We start from the raw sequence: 16,221 nt of genomic DNA on the forward strand, positions 1-16,221 counted from the left end.
CAATCAGACCTTAACTCTTAAGTGTAGACTAAAAAGTCATTGAAAAAACCGCGGCAACCATATGCCGCCCAATCAGCAATCTTAAGACTTTTTAGAACTGTTAGCAACAGTTCACTGGGGGGGGAGGGCGAGGGAAGGAAGAGTCAGAAGAGCTAAATGATAACAAATTACGGAGATAGAACATTCTAAAAATCTAATTAATAAATGGGTAATCTGTTTGATTTTGATATGTATATTGAACGGACAAAGTTTATTTAAACAGAACAATTATATTTTACAAATATAATAAGACCATGTGATTATATGTCAATATAATGATGTAAAACAAGATGTAGCTACTCTTCCTTCCTTTGTATATACATTTTTGTAAATTTAATAAAAACTATTTAAAAGAAAAGAAAAGAAATGAATATAGATGAAGTTAAAATCCATTTGTTGACAATGTATAATATATTAGTGTACTGATACTATTGGAATTCAGCTTTAATAATTTAATTTATTCCAATGTCTTTGTATAAATTCAGTCATATTAATATTGTAAAAATAATATAATTTGATTCAAACATGCTTTCTCTCCACTACCACCACCTTTGCATCCATCCAGAAAATTCAATCAGAATTGACAAGCCATGAGATTACCTTGGATGAAATGAAGGAACATAACCCAGATAGAGATTCTGCCAAAAAGATGTTCTGTCAAATTGATACTGTAGAGGTTTGTGAATTTAATTTGCTTTTTTAGATTAATTTAAAATCTAATTTTCAAATATTCAAAATAAAGTTTAATTATGAGTTAACCATGCCGTGACCTGAAAAACAACAACTAAGATTGTGCAAAGCTTTGGGTCTGATTCAAAAATATTTAAAGTTCATAATGATCACTACATAAAGGACATGAAAATTATAAAACTAATATTAATTTAGCATGTTAATTAGCCCCTGCACATTCTATTTATTACATGACAAAACCTGACCACACTTAAAGTAAAGTTGAATCCAAAATTATGGTATGTTAATTAAATTGATCAAATGGCTAGGGAATTTTTTCTTAGATATGGAGTTATCAGCTCATGGTGGGTAGCAACAAAATGAAAAATATGACATGGTTTATCATGCAGAATTTCCAAACTCTGTTGAAACACTTTATGCAAAGATAAACATATATGTCTCCTTCTTTTCTAGAAATATTATTTATATAGTAGCTATTGGTAGAATTTTGCTTTCAAATTACATTTTGGGATAGATAACTCTTTTTCTTTCATAGTCACATATTATGCACCAACTACCAGCCACCAGAGGCTGATTGAATGTATTTGAGGAATAATATTTCTTAAAGAAATCCATGAATTAACATATTTTCTAAACTGAATACATAAAATTAGCTGCTATTTCCATGGTGAGAGTGAATTCTAAATATGAGATCATAACTATTTCTTATTTGAGTGAAATGATATATTGTATCAACATTTGAAAAAAAAAGTTAATATAAATTAATCCATAGGAGAAGGAGAACTCTACAGTTGTTTTCAGTCATTTCTATGTAGATTTTCTATTGATTTTGGCTAACAGTCACATTTTATTTCTTTAAAATAGGTTTTGGTCTAATTTTTATATACTTTCAAAAGAATAGTAAAGTATAGTGATCCAAGATATATTGTACCCTACTTTAAGAGTCTAAGGAGAGTTTATAAGCAGTGAAGGGCTACCAAAATTTTTATTACCACACTGTGAGTGTGGCTTATGCAGGATGTCCTGCATTTTCTTCCATCTTTCAGTGCAAATTGGGTGCTCTGGGGATGGATCTCAATTTTCGCTACCCCACTGCATTTCTCCCAATCTGGGCAGCAGCCCCCCCCCCCCCCAGTTATAAGTCTATTGAATTAGATTTATTACTGAAGTTAAAGTTTTGTGCTCATATCTTTCCTTCTTTTTATTTTTTCAGAAAAAATTACAAGACATCTTTAGGAAATTTCGTTTGTTCCAAAAGCCAGCCAATTTTGAGCAGCGATTCAAAGAAAGTAAAAGAATTTTAGATGAAGTAAAATTGCAAGTGCCAAAGTTGGAATGGAGAAGTATTGAGCAGGAAGCAATGCAGTCACAGCTGGATAATTGTATGGTGAGTACTTCAGAGGAAGTTATCTCTTCCAATGCCATGCATTTTATTATCTTTCAGGCAAATTGCAAACATGAGTTATGTTTTGTTTAAATAAAAATACAATTCCTCTTTTCTTTTGTTCACTAGAAATTATATAAAACTCTTAGTGAAGTGAAATCTGAAGTGGAAACAGTAATAAAAACTGGACGTCAGATTGTGCAGAAGCAACAAACTGAAAATCCCAAAGAACTAGATGAAAAGCTGACAGCTTTGAAATTACAGTATAATGATTTGGGTGCCAAGGTATGGTTTCCAGCTTATTTTCTGATACTGTTGATGTAAAAGATAAGTAAACTTTGCATTTATTTGTTTATTTTTTATTAAAAAACATATAACTTTCATTACTGAATATAAAGTGTTTAACTAATGGTTCCTCTGTGGTGGCCTAGAGCAGGCTGTGAGTTTGATCCTAGGTAGAGGCAGATGTAGGGTCTCCTGCTTGGGCAGGGGGTTACACTAGATGACCTGCAAGGTCCCTTCTAACAGAATCTGTTAAATCTGTTAACACAATGTAATCCATGCCCTTGAAGGAACAAATTATTGCATGTTTTATTTCTCCCTGATCTCTTATTCATACATATCATATTTATGTTAAGTATGAAAGAGAACATTATTTTTTATGCAAGGATTGGCTAAATGTACATGCTCACATATTTTCTTATCCTTGATGCTTACAATATATAAGCATTGAACAAACTATCAATTTTTCACAATTATTTTTATGAATATATATATATGCAACACATTTTGCTGATAATGAAAAGGAAGGGAGACTACTATAGATCTATTTTGGGCTTATTTGCCTTTATCAGGTAGCCACACCCTTTTTACTGGGATTTGAACCCTGGGCTTCTGCCATATAATTCGACAAAAAAAATCATATATATACAGTGTTCCCTCGATTTTTGCAGAGGATGCGTTCCGAGACCGCCTGCGAAAGTCACATTTCCGCGAAGTAGAGATGCTTCCTTTCTTCCTCCCTCTCCCTCCTCCATTCCTGGTTTTACTTAATCCCAGAACCCGCAGGAGCAATGGGGTGGCAATCTGGGGGCTTTGATGCGCTCTAGGACGCAGGTGGTGGCTGCAGAGGCTGGAGTGGAGGCTGCGCATCTCAGCTGCTCGGTGGCCCGCACATACCTGCTACTGCTGCTGCTGCCGCCACCGATTTTGCTGCTGCCGGGCCCTTTAGCTGTTTGGCAGCTCACGGGACCTCTGCTGCCGCTGCTGCCGCAGATCTTGCCATCGCCGGGCCTCTCAGCTCTCTGGTGGCCCACGTGTCTTCTGTCGATCGCGGCGGCAGCAGGAGGCGCAATCTGGGCAGCAAACAGCTGAGAGGCCTGGCAGCAGTAAAATCAGCAACAGCAAAATTGGCGGTGGCATTCCGAAAGTGGAGGAGCTGACCAGCCTAAACTGTCGGCCCCCTTTGCTGCTGCAGGCAAGTAGCCACCCATCCCTCAGGCTGTCTTGTGCCTCCGGATCCGGCAGTTCGCCCATGGCCACTGAGGGCTCCTCCCCAAGTGGCGCTGGTGCCGAAAGAGGATGGGTCCAGCAAGAATTAAAGGGGAAGGATCGGGAGGCTGGGGCGGAAGCGGAGCTTTTATTTAAAGACGACTTCTTTAAATACATTTTAAAAATAAAAAAATACCATGGGTTTTCAAAAAAAAATAATTATTTATTTATTTTTTGAAAACCCGTGGTATAGGCTTTCTGCGAAAGTCGAACCCGTGAAAGTCGAGGGGCCACTGTATATAGGAAGGGCATATTCAGGTTTCTTCCCGTGTAAGTTTCAGAGACACAGGAAGAAAACTGAATATGCCAAGACCTTCATACCTGTATCCGTGAAAATCTATGAAAACATATGTATGTATGTATGTATGTGTGTGTGTGTGTGTGTGTGTGTGTGTTTTTCTGTTGGATCACCCTGGTATATTGAAGGAATGTCACAGCTCCTTTTTGCCTCTAGGCCCAACCCAGGGCCATTACAGAAAAAAATGTATAGCCCCTCACTGGTACAAAGCTGAAGGGATCAGATCTGGTGGCCTAGAGGTTAATTCTCTGCCTTACAAGGCAGAGGCCCCAGGATCAAATCCCAGTAAGGGTATGGCTAGCTGGTGAGGCCAGAACAAGGCCAAAATAGCGCTATCCTAGTCTCCCTTAATTTTAAATAGTCAGCAAAAATATGTGATACATATATGTGTGTGTTTGTGTGTGTGTGTGTGTGTCATTTTTTTTTTTGCTGAATTTGAAAATTAAGGGAGACTAGGATAGATCTATTTTGGCCTTATTTTGGCCTCATCAGCTAGCCATACCCACTGGGACTTGAGCCTGCAACCTTTGCCTTGTAAGGCAGAGAATTATCCTCTAGGTTACAGTATCCAATCCCTTCAACTCTGCAATAGGGAAGGGTTACATATTTTTGTGTCGAATCACCCTGGTGTATTGAAGGAACATCATAGCTCCTTATTTGCCTCTCGGCCCAACCCAGGGCTATTTCCAAGGCAGTTAATGTTATTGATAGCCGACAATTCTATCTGTATGTGTCACATGTTCTTTTGCTGAATTTGAAAATTAAGGGAGACTAGGATAGATCTATTTCGGCCTTATTTTGGCCTCATCAGCTAGCCATACCCACTGGGACTTGAACCTGCAACCTTTGCCTTGTAAGGCAGAGAATTATCCTCTAGGCTACAGTATCCAATCCCTTCAGCTCTGCACCAGGGAAGGGTTACATATTTTTGTGTCAAATCACCCTGGTGTATTGATATATTGTGTGTGTGTGTGTGTGTGTGTGTGTGTATGTATATATATATATATGAATGATGAGGCAGCAGCCATCTCGATCACCGGAACATAGAAACTTTAATAAAACCACTTAGCTTTCGTTAGCGTGCTGCTAACTTCGTCAGAGTATTAAAATGCCATGGGAGACAATCACCTTTATAAAGCATTATTCAGTCTGCTCATTGCCCGCGTCATAGGGCCACACCCTTCCCTCCCCTCTGCGGCAAGCCTAATTGTGGGCTTGCTCATGCTGGCTAAAGGGGGATCTACCGCTTTTACTCGTGTCTGTTGCCTCTTTCCCTCCCCAAGGGAGGAGGTGGAGTTATGAGGCAATACTTCGGAGGTGTTTGGTATTACTTTTCCCCCCCCATTATCGTTGTTACTTTCTATATAATCTACCCTATCCATAATTACAGTTGCCCTACCTTTATCTGCTGGTAGCACCATGATCGCAGAGGGGAGGGAAGGGTGTGGCCCTATGACGCGGGCAATGAGCAGACTGAATAATGCTTTATAAAGGTGATTGTCTCCCATGGCATTTTAATACTCTGACGAAGTTAGCAGCACGCTAACGAAAGCTAAGTGGTTTTATTAAAGTTTCTATGTTCCGGTGATCGAGATGGCTGCTGCCTCATCATTCACACACATACCTGGAACTCGCATTTTTAGGACTATTCTTGATATATATATATATATATATATATATATATATATATATATATATATATATTTGTTTTCGTAAATTTTCACGGGTATATGTATGTAGATTGTTCTGAGTTCGGGTTTTGCCCTGTGTAATATTTTGCATGTCTATGCGACGTTTCGGTGAAATCACATTCACCATCATCAGGCTGAAGCTCCAAGCTTCGTGCTGTTGTAAAATGGAATGTTTGCAACTGTCATTTCTTCCTAGTATATAGTGTGGGGGTGGAGATTTGGTTTGAATGTAGCAAATAGATTGGGTGATTATGTTTTAGTGATCTGATTGGTTGGTGTAATCATAATTATTAGAAGGATTGACATGGTGATTTTTATGAAGTGTTTTTTGTTTAAGGCTGGTTTTCAAATTTCAAAATTCCAAAATCATAATTATTAGAAGGATTGACATGGTGATTTTTATGAAGTGTTTATATATATGTATGTATGTATGTATGTATGTATGTATGTATCAAGAATAGTCCTAAAAATGCGAGTTCCAGGTACATACGTGAATGACGTACAGTGGTACCTCGAGATACGAGTTTAATTCGTTCCGGACCTGGGCTCTTAAGTCGAGCAGCTCTTATCTCGAACGACTTTTCCCCATAGGAATTAATGTAAATAATTTTAATTGGTTCCAGCCCTCAAAAAACTCACAAAGTTAGTCTAAATTATGCAGAAAGACATGTTTTTAATGAAGAAATGTACATGTACATATAAATGAATAATGAAGTTTCTTTCACTTAACTTGTAAACTTTCTTAAACTTTTAAATTTACATATGTTCAACTTCTCTGCCACCCAATCCTGTAGGACAGAGGTCCCCAACCCTTTTTGCACCAGGGACCGGCTTTAAGCGATCAAGAGAGGAATGGGTGAATGAATGGACGGAGGGTGGGAAGGAAGGAAGGAAAGAGGGAAGGGACAGGAACAGAGGAAGGAAGGAAACTTATGAAAGGGGAGAGTAAGAGAGGAATGAGTGAAGGGAGGGAGGGAGGGAAGAAGGTGGGAAGGAGAAAGAAAAGAAGAAATAGAGGAAGGGAAGGTAAAAGAGAGAAAGAAAAAGAGCAAGAAAGAAAGAAAGAAAGGGGGAAGGGACAGGAACAGAGGAAGGAAGCAAGGAAACTTATGAAAGGGGAGAGTAAGAGAGGAATGAGTGAAGGGAAGGAGGGAGGGAAGAAGGTGGGAAGGAGAAAGAAAAGAAGAAATAGAGGAAGGGAAGATAAAAGAGAGAAAGAAAAAGAGCAAGAAAGAAAGCTGCAAGCACCCCCCCGAGCCCCCCAGGCCGGCTGCAACCTTTTAAAACACGCGCGCCGCTTCGCAGCTGTCTCCTGAAGCCGAACGCGGAAGTTAGCGTTTGGCTTCAGGAGACAGCTCCTTGGCGCTTGTATCTCGAATTTGGGCTTGTAAGTAGAACAAAAATATCTCTCCCCTCCCAGCTCTTATCTCGAGTTGCTCTTAAGTAGAGCAGCTCTTATGTCGGGGTTCCACTGTATACAAGTTTGGTAAAGATACGCTCGTTCTTTTTGTTTGGCTGCCCGTGTACTACAATGGGTATTTATCCTGTTGAATAATGTCCGTATGCAGCTGACTTTATGTGCGTTGGGGTGGTTGCTTTCGTTGTGTAACATGCGGTCCGTGCTGGTGGTCTTGCGGTACACCTCCGTGTCGATGCTTCCATCCGGGTTCCGGTTAATCTGTACATCTAGAAAGGCCAGTTTGCCATTGGCCTCCTGAATATCCGGATATATGGAATTAAGAATTCCCATGAACTTGATTTTATCCCGTTGTTTGATGATGGTAAACGTGTCATTGACATAGCGTGTCCAGAACTTAGGTTTGTATATTTCCATGGCTTCTCTTTCCAATTGCTGGAGAACTGCTTCTGCAATCACGCCCGAAATTGGGGATCCCATCGGCGTGCCCTTTGCTTGTTCGTATATCTGGCCGTTGAATGTGAAGTATGTTTTTAGGCAGCCAAACAAAAAGAACGAGCGTATCTTTACCAAACTTGTATACGTCATGGTTACTCGAGGGATTTTATCCAACGGTGCGTTACACCTAGACTCCGGCAGCCTACTGAAAGCACAAACGAAACATCAGCGTGGAGGGTACTCCCGTACATACAAGGGGTATCCGAAACAGCTGCACGCATACTGGCACCCCACGGGGTCAAAGTAGCGCATAGGCCTGATCAAACTTTGAGAAAATCAGTAATGCGCCCGAAGGAAACCCTAGTGAAGGAGGAGTCTTCCTCGGTAACTTACCGTATAAACTGCAGTAATTGTACACACCACTATGTGGGTGAAACAGCTAAAAGGTTGAGAACTCGTGTACACGAACACAAATTAGCGGTCCGGCGTCAGGAACAGCGCTCCCAGATTTGGATACACATGGAGGAGCAAGATCATGGCTTCGATTTCCAGGGAACTGAGATTCTGGCACGGGATGAAACCAAGGGAGGTCGCCTCCTAAAAGAAGCCTGGTTCTCGAATGAAAATTCTTTAAATAGACACATCGATATGCCATCGGCATACCAGGCTTTAAGGCACCAACAACGACTTAAAGGAGATGGGTCATTAAGATTGGACACAGCCCCCAGCAGAATTCCCCAGGCCAGACATAGAAACCAGCCAAATGAGGGTGGGATAACCCCCCACGAGAAACAAGGGAACATACTGGAGCAATACGGAGGTAGAGGTGGAGGGGCACAATTTAAGTCTAACATAGAGGACAAGGGGGGATTAGAACAGTGTAGACCTAGGACGAGGACATGGGTAAAAAAATTGCAAGAGCAGACATGTACCACTATAGAAAGTAACAACGACAATGGGGGGAAGAAAGGAATACCAAACACCTCCGAAGCATTGCCTCACAACTCCACCCCCTCCCTTGGGGAGGGAAAAAGGCAACAGACACGAGTAAAAGCGGTAGATCTCCCTACAGCCAGCAGGATTAAGCCTCACAATTCCACCCCCTCCCTTGGGGAGGGAAAAAGGCAACAAACACGAGCAAAAGCGGTAGATCTCCCTTCAGCCAGCAGGATTAAGCCCACAATTAGGCTTACCGCAGGGGGGAGGGAAGGGTGTGGCCCCGTGACGCGGGCAATGAGCAGACTGAGTAATGCTTTATAAAGATGTTTGTCTCCCACGGCATTTTAATACTCTGACGAAGTTAGCAGCACGCTAACGAAAGCTAAGTGGTTTTATTAAAGTTTCTATGTTCCGGTGATCGAGATGGCTGCTGCCTCATCATTCACATATGTATGTATGTATGTATGTATGTATGTATGTATGTATGTATGTACATATATGTGTGTGTGTGTGTGTGTGTGTGTGTGTGTATATATATATATATATATATATATATATATATATATATATATATATGTAGATTGTTCTGAGTTTAGGTTTTGCCCCGTGTAATATTTTGAGTGTCTATGCGACGTTTCGGTGAAATCACATTCACCATCATCAGGCTGAAGTTTCAAGCTTTGTGCTGTTGTAAATATGGAATGTGGGGTGGAGATTTGGTTTGAATGTAGCAAATAGATTGGGTGACTATGTTTTAGTGATCTGATTGGTTGGTGGAATCATAATTACTAGAAGGATTGACATGGTGATTATTATGAAGTGTTTTTTTGTTTAAGGCTGGTTTCCAAATCTCTGGTAGGCGGGACGTATCATCCCTTTTATTCATGCAGAGGGGGTGTTTCTCAATCTCTATAGCTTCTAAAGTAATTCTTCTATATAAATTTTCTGTTTTGGAAAGTAATTTGGTTTTTTCAAAGTCAATTTCGTGCCCTGCTTTTTTAATGTGTTGGACAAGGGAGGAAGTCTTTTCTTCTTTTTTAACTGCATTCTTATGTTCTGCAATGCGTGCACTTACTCTTCGATTGGTTTGTCCAATGTATGTGACTGCACATGTTTTGCAAGGGATTTCATAGATTCCTTGGTGTTCTAATTGGATTTTATCTTTTGGGTTCCTTAGGATATTTGATATTTTTTGGTTAGTGAAAAATGAAGTTTTGATGTTGTGTTTGTGCAGAATTTTACTAATTTTCCATATTTACAACAGCACGAAGCTTAAAACTTCAGCCTGATGATGGTGAATGTGATTTCACCGAAACGTCGCATAGACACTCAAAATATTACACGGGGCAAAACCCAAACTCAGAACAATCTACATACATATACCCATGAAAACCTACGGAAAAAAAATATATAAATATATATATATATATGTGTGTGTGTGTGTGTGTGTCACATGTTTAAGCTGAATTTGAAAATTAAGGGAGACTAGGATAGATCTATTTCGGCCTTATTTTGGCCTCATCAGCTAGCCATACCCACTGGGACTTGAACCTGCAACCTTTGCCTTGTAAGGCAGAGAATTTTCCTCTAGGCTACAGTATCCAATCTCTTCAGCTCTGTACCAGGGAAGGGTTACATTTTGTGTCGAATCACCCTGGTATATTGAATATATATATATATTTGTATATATATTTGTATATATATTGAATATATATATATATTTGTAGATTTTTGAATATATATATATATTTGAAGATTTTCACGGGTACAGGTATGACGGTCTTGGTATATTCGGGTTTCTTGTCATCTTCAGGCTGGTGTTTCTGTCCTTGTTCTAAGGCGTACACTGCGACACCTGAGCTGCCTTCCTTCTATAAATACTGGTGACTGGGTGTGGTTTGATGGCTCAGCAATTGCCTGCTGTGTAGAAACTTCCTGGTGAGTCAGTGGGGTAACATCTGGGGTCGTTGATGTAGCTGAGGTATGCTGATTAGTTAATGGTTGTAGATTAGGCATGATATCCTGAGTAGTTAGAACTTGCAGGCTACTTGATTGTTTTACAATGTGTGTTCTGAGTCTGGTTTCTATGGCTGGGATACGTTTGAGGGCTGGTTTCCAGATGTCTGGTAAGCAGGAGGTATCATCCCGCTTGTTCATATTTTGGGGATGTTTTTCTATCTCGATGGCTTCCATGATTATTCTTTTGCTGTAGTGTTCTGTTTTGGAAATTAATTTGGTACTGTCAAAATCAATTTCATGTCCTGTAGTTTTGAAGTGTTGGAAAAGGGAGGAGGTTTTTTCTTTTTTCTTTAATGCATTCTTATGTTCTGCAACACGTGCATTTACTCTCCTATTAGTTTGTCCAATATATGTGGCTGGGCAGATTTTACACGGTATTTGATAAACTCCCTGGTTTTCTAGTTGGATATTGTCTTTCGGGTTTCTTAGGATGTTGGCTATTTTTTTATCTGTACCAAAGGCTGTCTTGGTGTTGTGTTTGCGGAGAATTTTGCTGATTTTATCTGTGGTGCCTTTGATGTAAGGGAGGAGGACGATGCCATTGTCCTGTTCTGTATCTTGGTTCTTGGGGGGTGTCTCTTTTTGGATTAAGTTGTTGATTGCCTCTCTTTGGAATCCATTGGAAATTAATACATTTGTGAGACTGTGTAATTCAGGTTCCAGGTGGTCTTTGTTGGCTAGGCGTTTGGTTCTGGAAATGAGGGTCTTGGCTACGGAATTGATCTGTGCAGGGTGGTGGTGGGATTTTGCGTTCAAGTAGCAGTTGGTGTGTGTCTTCTTCTGGTAGACGGTATGTCCTAGGGAGCCATCGGGTTTTTTGTAGATTAGGACATCCAGGAAGGGAAGTTTGTTGTTGGTTTCTATTTCCATGGTGAATTGTATTTTGGGGTGTAGGCTGTTGAGATGTGTGAGAAATCTGTCCGGTTTTTCTTTCCCATGTGGCCAAATTACGAAGGTGTCATCTACATATCTAAGCCAGAGTTTGGGTTTGTATTCAGATTTGTCCAAGGCGTTGCTTTCAAAATATTCCATGTATAAGTTTGCGATGACGGGTGACAGGGGTGATCCCATGGGGGCTCCTTCTATCTGTTTGTATCTTTGTCCATTGTGGATGAAGTATGTATTCATCAGGCAGTGGCTGGTCAGATCTAAGATGTGCTTCGGGGGTTTGTATTTGTTTTGGATGGCTGTCAGGGCTTCTTTGATAGGCATTTGGGTGAAGAGAGATATGACATCTAAGCTTACAAGAAGGTCACTGGGTTGTAGGTTTTGTTCCTTTATGATTTCTATGAAGTGGAATGAGTTTTGTACATGAGACACGATGGATTCTGCATAGGGCTGGAGTTGTTTGGCAAGAAATTTGGCAAGATTCTGTAGGGGTGAGCCAGGTTTCAGTAACACACACCAGGTCAGCCTCCTTCTCCAGGAATAAATCCCGGGTGAAGAAAGCTTTACTAACAACTGATCTGGCATTTAGCAGCAAAAGCCTGAGCCCAGGGTCTGGATTTCGCCTATCATCAGCAACATTTTCCCCTTAGACTATCCACGATTGACTTCTTCAGGTTCCTAAGAAGTCAGTAAGGGGCATACATAAGTGCACCAGTGTGCCTTTCGTCCCCTGTGCAATTGTCTCTCCTTTATCTCATATATCTTTTCTTCCTTTCATATATCTTCTCCTCTATTTTTGTATCTTTTCTTCTATCCTTTTCTTTATATATATTACTACATGTCTATTCTCTTCAATATGTATTGTGTATTGGACAAATAAATAAATAAAAATAAATATACTATGTTGCTCAGTTTATGTCTGGGTTTTTTATCTTTGAGGTGAACAAGGTTCTACCTTAGTGTATTCTTGGGTTTGAAGTGTGCACTTATGTTATGTCAGCTGAAGATCCTCCTGAGCTGTCAGAGCTGAGGATGAGAAGTGAAATGTCTTCAAAGAAATCCAAAAAGGCCAGTTGCCTCTTTTTTAAAAAAACCTTTAGGATATCCAACCTGAACTTACATTAAAAATCATGGGGCACATGAATCTATAATAGTACACAGCAGTGTTCCCTCTAATTTTTTTTTGGGGGGGGGCGGAAAAGTATAGTCTCTGAGCGGCAGTCCCTTCGGGACTGGGCGGCACAGAAATAATAAATAAACAAACAAACAAACAAACAAACAAATAAAAAACCCACCCTGTTTTGCCTCAGAGAATTTCAAAATAAAATACTGTACTGTGTGTCTATAACAGTGAGCTCATAATAGGGCAACTCTATCAATATCAAAATGCCACTTAAATAATTGAGCTAGTTTCAAACTAGATTTTGATTTTCTTTCTCTCTTCCTTCCTCTCTTTTTTCTATCTGTTTCTCTCTCTTCCTCTCTCTCTCCTTCCCTCTCACTCTTTCCCTCTCGGCTTCTGGGCAGGTTTGGAAAACTCTGAGTTGATGATGATTTTTAAGTGAGCGATTGCTCACTGCTCAGCTTAGAGGGAACTATGGTACACAGTACATAGTACATAAATCTATTTTAACAATATGAACTATTTAATGAAAATAACAGAATATTGGTAAATGGCAAATACAGCAACTATATAAAAATAAAGGTGTTAACATGGCAGTATTTTCTATTTTTTATATAATACTGAAATTACAATGAAAATAACACAATGGCTTCAGTCCATATTTAGCTACATTTAAAATGAGCAGGGTAGCTTGGGCCAATCACACTTCCAGACATAGGAAGAAGAAAATGGCAAACCACTTCTTAAATCTTGCACCAAAACTGCAGAGATTAGTTTAGGCAGTTGCCATGAGTCAATACTTATATGAAGGCACATGCGTGCATGCAGACGCACGCAAATGTAATAGATGGATCAGAGTATGTAAACTCAAACATCTATCTGCATTATTTACATGAACTGATTATGCAAGTTCTGTATGGTCTTAAATGATGCAATTGTTGAAAGTAAGTAAGTAATGAATGAATGTTTAAACTTCTAAGAATCACAATCATTTTGTTATTAATTTCTCTGCTGAACAAAATAAGTTGTGAACTAAATTTTTATATAATCAATATTTACTTATGGAGAAGAGCAATAGATTCTGCTGTCAAAAATAAAGTAAAAGCTATTATATAAACTGCATTTCAAATAATAAAAATATACTTATACATCATAATACTGAACAGGAAGACTAAATCATAGGCAAGACATAGTTCATATATTGACAGTATGTCAAACAATAAATAATTATACTAATTATTAGTAAAATAAATTTAGTAGTATTATTACTTTACTAATTATAAAATTATAATAGTAAACTCCATGTCTATCAGATCGCAGTCCTCCAATCCTAAAGTTCAGGTGCGAGCGGTGAGGAGATGGAGGATTTGCCACTGCTCAAAGACAATGGCAAAGTTCGTTGGAAATGAGTCAATCCAGATCAGACATTGTCTGATTCCTTCTGGCTTTGCAACCCCCTGTGTTTGGGAGATTAAAATTGAATGCTGCTGCTTTGTGTGGCACCGTGGACAATAGCCCCGAGAAATTGCCTGGGTGATCAGCAGGGCAGCGGAAGATGGCAGCCGCTCCCGGATGCCAAACACTGATGTGGAGAGAGGTGAGCTGGGGAGAAGTGAGCAGAGAACAACCCGGGGAAGAAACTGACCCTCTTAGCGAGGCACCAGGAAGTGAGAGTGACTGGTACCGAAGCGACATAGGTGCTGTGATGACGGAGCGGAGGCCAGCACCGAGGCCGGGACGAATCTACCTACTTTGTGAGACTCAGGACGCCGAGGGTGCAGGCCGGTTGGAGCGGTTGGCTCTTGGCACCAGAGGTCGTTTGCGGAGAACGGAGGAGTTGGGGATGCCAGCTGGTGGGCAAGGAACGGCGGCCCAGTCCCCTGTACGACGCAAGTGAGTGGGAGCTACTGGTACTGAGGGGGACGTGGGAGACAGATGGCTGGAACATGCAGGAAGGAGGCTGAGGCGAGTTGGAGCTGCCCTGTGGAGTGGAGCGTTGGCTGGGATTGGACTGAAAGAACAGAATGGCCAGAATTGGGGGAGAGTGAACTATGGAAACTGAATTGCCGAAGACCATCAAGGCCAGCCAAATTGGGGGTATCGGCTAATGTTAAGATCTTTGCTTTGTCATCTTCCCCTCCTCCTCCTCCCCCCCCCCACTTCCATCTTCCTTACTCCCTATTCCCTATTGAATACCATTGGAGAACTGCGCCCCTAGTGGAAGATCCTATAACACAATAGACTTAAAGAAGGATTTATAGAAGACACTATTATCATCTTGAACTGGATTGATTGATTGACTGATGAATTTTGAAATATTGATTTAAGAACTGATTTTCATACTAATTGGTTTTAATTATATGATTGTCTCAGTTTGATTCGTATTGACCAGTTGATTTTTTAAAATTAATTTTTTATAATTTTTATATACTTTTTAACTAATTTATTGGGGGGTAATTTTAGTGATGGATGTTTGGGATCAGATGGAAGGTATGTATGAAATGAATGGAATGAATGATTGGTGGTGTAATTTTTATGATATGAATGAGTGGGGTGGATGGGATGGTATGTATGGGACCAATGGGGATAGTATGAATGTAGAATTTAGCCTACCTGGCGGTAGAGAGACAAGAGGGTTGGGGGTATCTATCTCCAGGGTGACAGAGGGCCAGAATATTCCGGTCCTGCTGGGGAGAGGTAGATATGGCGGGAGTCATGAGGCTAGCCGTTCTGGAGGAAAAAGAGATCGCTACTTAAAAGTGATCCCTTGTTCCAGTCCCATGAGCTCAACCCGGGGTCCTGGTGATGAGTGTAATCTGGGCCCTGGGCTCAAGCTACTGCTGCTCAATGCCAGATCGGTAGTAAACAAAGCTCTCCTCATCCGGGATTTGATCGTGGATGAGGAGGCCGATCTGGCATGTGTGACTGAAACCTGGCTGGGCCTGGAGGGAGGAGATCCTCTCTCAAAAATATGTCCAGCTGGTTTTCAGGTATGGCATCAGCCTCGACCCCAGGGAAGGGGGGGAGGAGTGGCTATTGTAGCCAAGGAGAACCTTTGCCTGCGTAGACTCGTTGCCCCTGAGATTGCGGGTTGTGAGTCCCTCCTTGTGAAGTTGGACTTAGGGGTTCAGGTGGGCTTGTTACTCACCTACCTGCCTCCCAGCTGCGTGTCAACAGACCTGCCTGTGCTACTCGAGGAGGTGGCTGGGCTGGCGGTGGAGTTCCCCATACTTATTGTCCTGGGGGACTTCAATCTACCATCACTCGGCGGTTCCTCTGGACTGGCACAGGAGTTCATAGCCACCATGACAACCATGGACCTGACTCAAGTAGTTCAGGTTCCGACTCACGAGGGGGGACACACACCCGACATGGTATTCCTATTGGAGCAATTGAGTAATGGTCTGGGACTAAGGGGCTTAGAAGCATTGCCTTTGTCATGGTCAGACCATTTCCTACTGCGGATTGATTTCCTGGCTCCAATCCTCAACCGCAGGGAGGCGGAACCCAGACACCTGATGGACCCAGAGGGCTTTCAGAGGGTGCTTGGGGTTTTACCAGATTCACTCGTCCACAGCTTGGCGGAGTCTCTTGCTGAGGCCTGGAACAAGGCTGCAGCGGAGGCTCTTGACCAAATTGCGCCATTGCAACCTCTCTGTGGCACTAGACCCCATGGAGCTCCATGGTTCAACGAGGAGCTCCGGGAGTTGAAACGCCAGAAGACACGTCTAGAGAAGCGATGGA

At 41.1% G+C, this 16,221-nt stretch overlaps 1 protein-coding gene across 1 annotated transcript in view; it reads left to right on the forward strand.

Annotated features, from left to right (window-relative positions):
- The window catches only part of LOC139167142 (dystrophin-like), a 1,540,372-nt gene that overhangs the window by 499,439 nt on the left and 1,024,712 nt on the right, over positions 1 to 16,221 (forward strand). Inside the window, exons 27-29 of the mRNA XM_070751563.1 lie at positions 605 to 715; positions 1,943 to 2,116; positions 2,243 to 2,398. Coding sequence (XP_070607664.1) covers positions 605 to 715; positions 1,943 to 2,116; positions 2,243 to 2,398 — 441 coding nt within the window. The remainder of the gene's footprint in view (positions 1 to 604; positions 716 to 1,942; positions 2,117 to 2,242; positions 2,399 to 16,221) is intronic.

This window comes from Erythrolamprus reginae, chromosome 4 (genome assembly GCF_031021105.1).
Source record: "Erythrolamprus reginae isolate rEryReg1 chromosome 4, rEryReg1.hap1, whole genome shotgun sequence".
Classification (NCBI taxonomy): domain Eukaryota; kingdom Metazoa; phylum Chordata; class Lepidosauria; order Squamata; family Dipsadidae; genus Erythrolamprus; species Erythrolamprus reginae.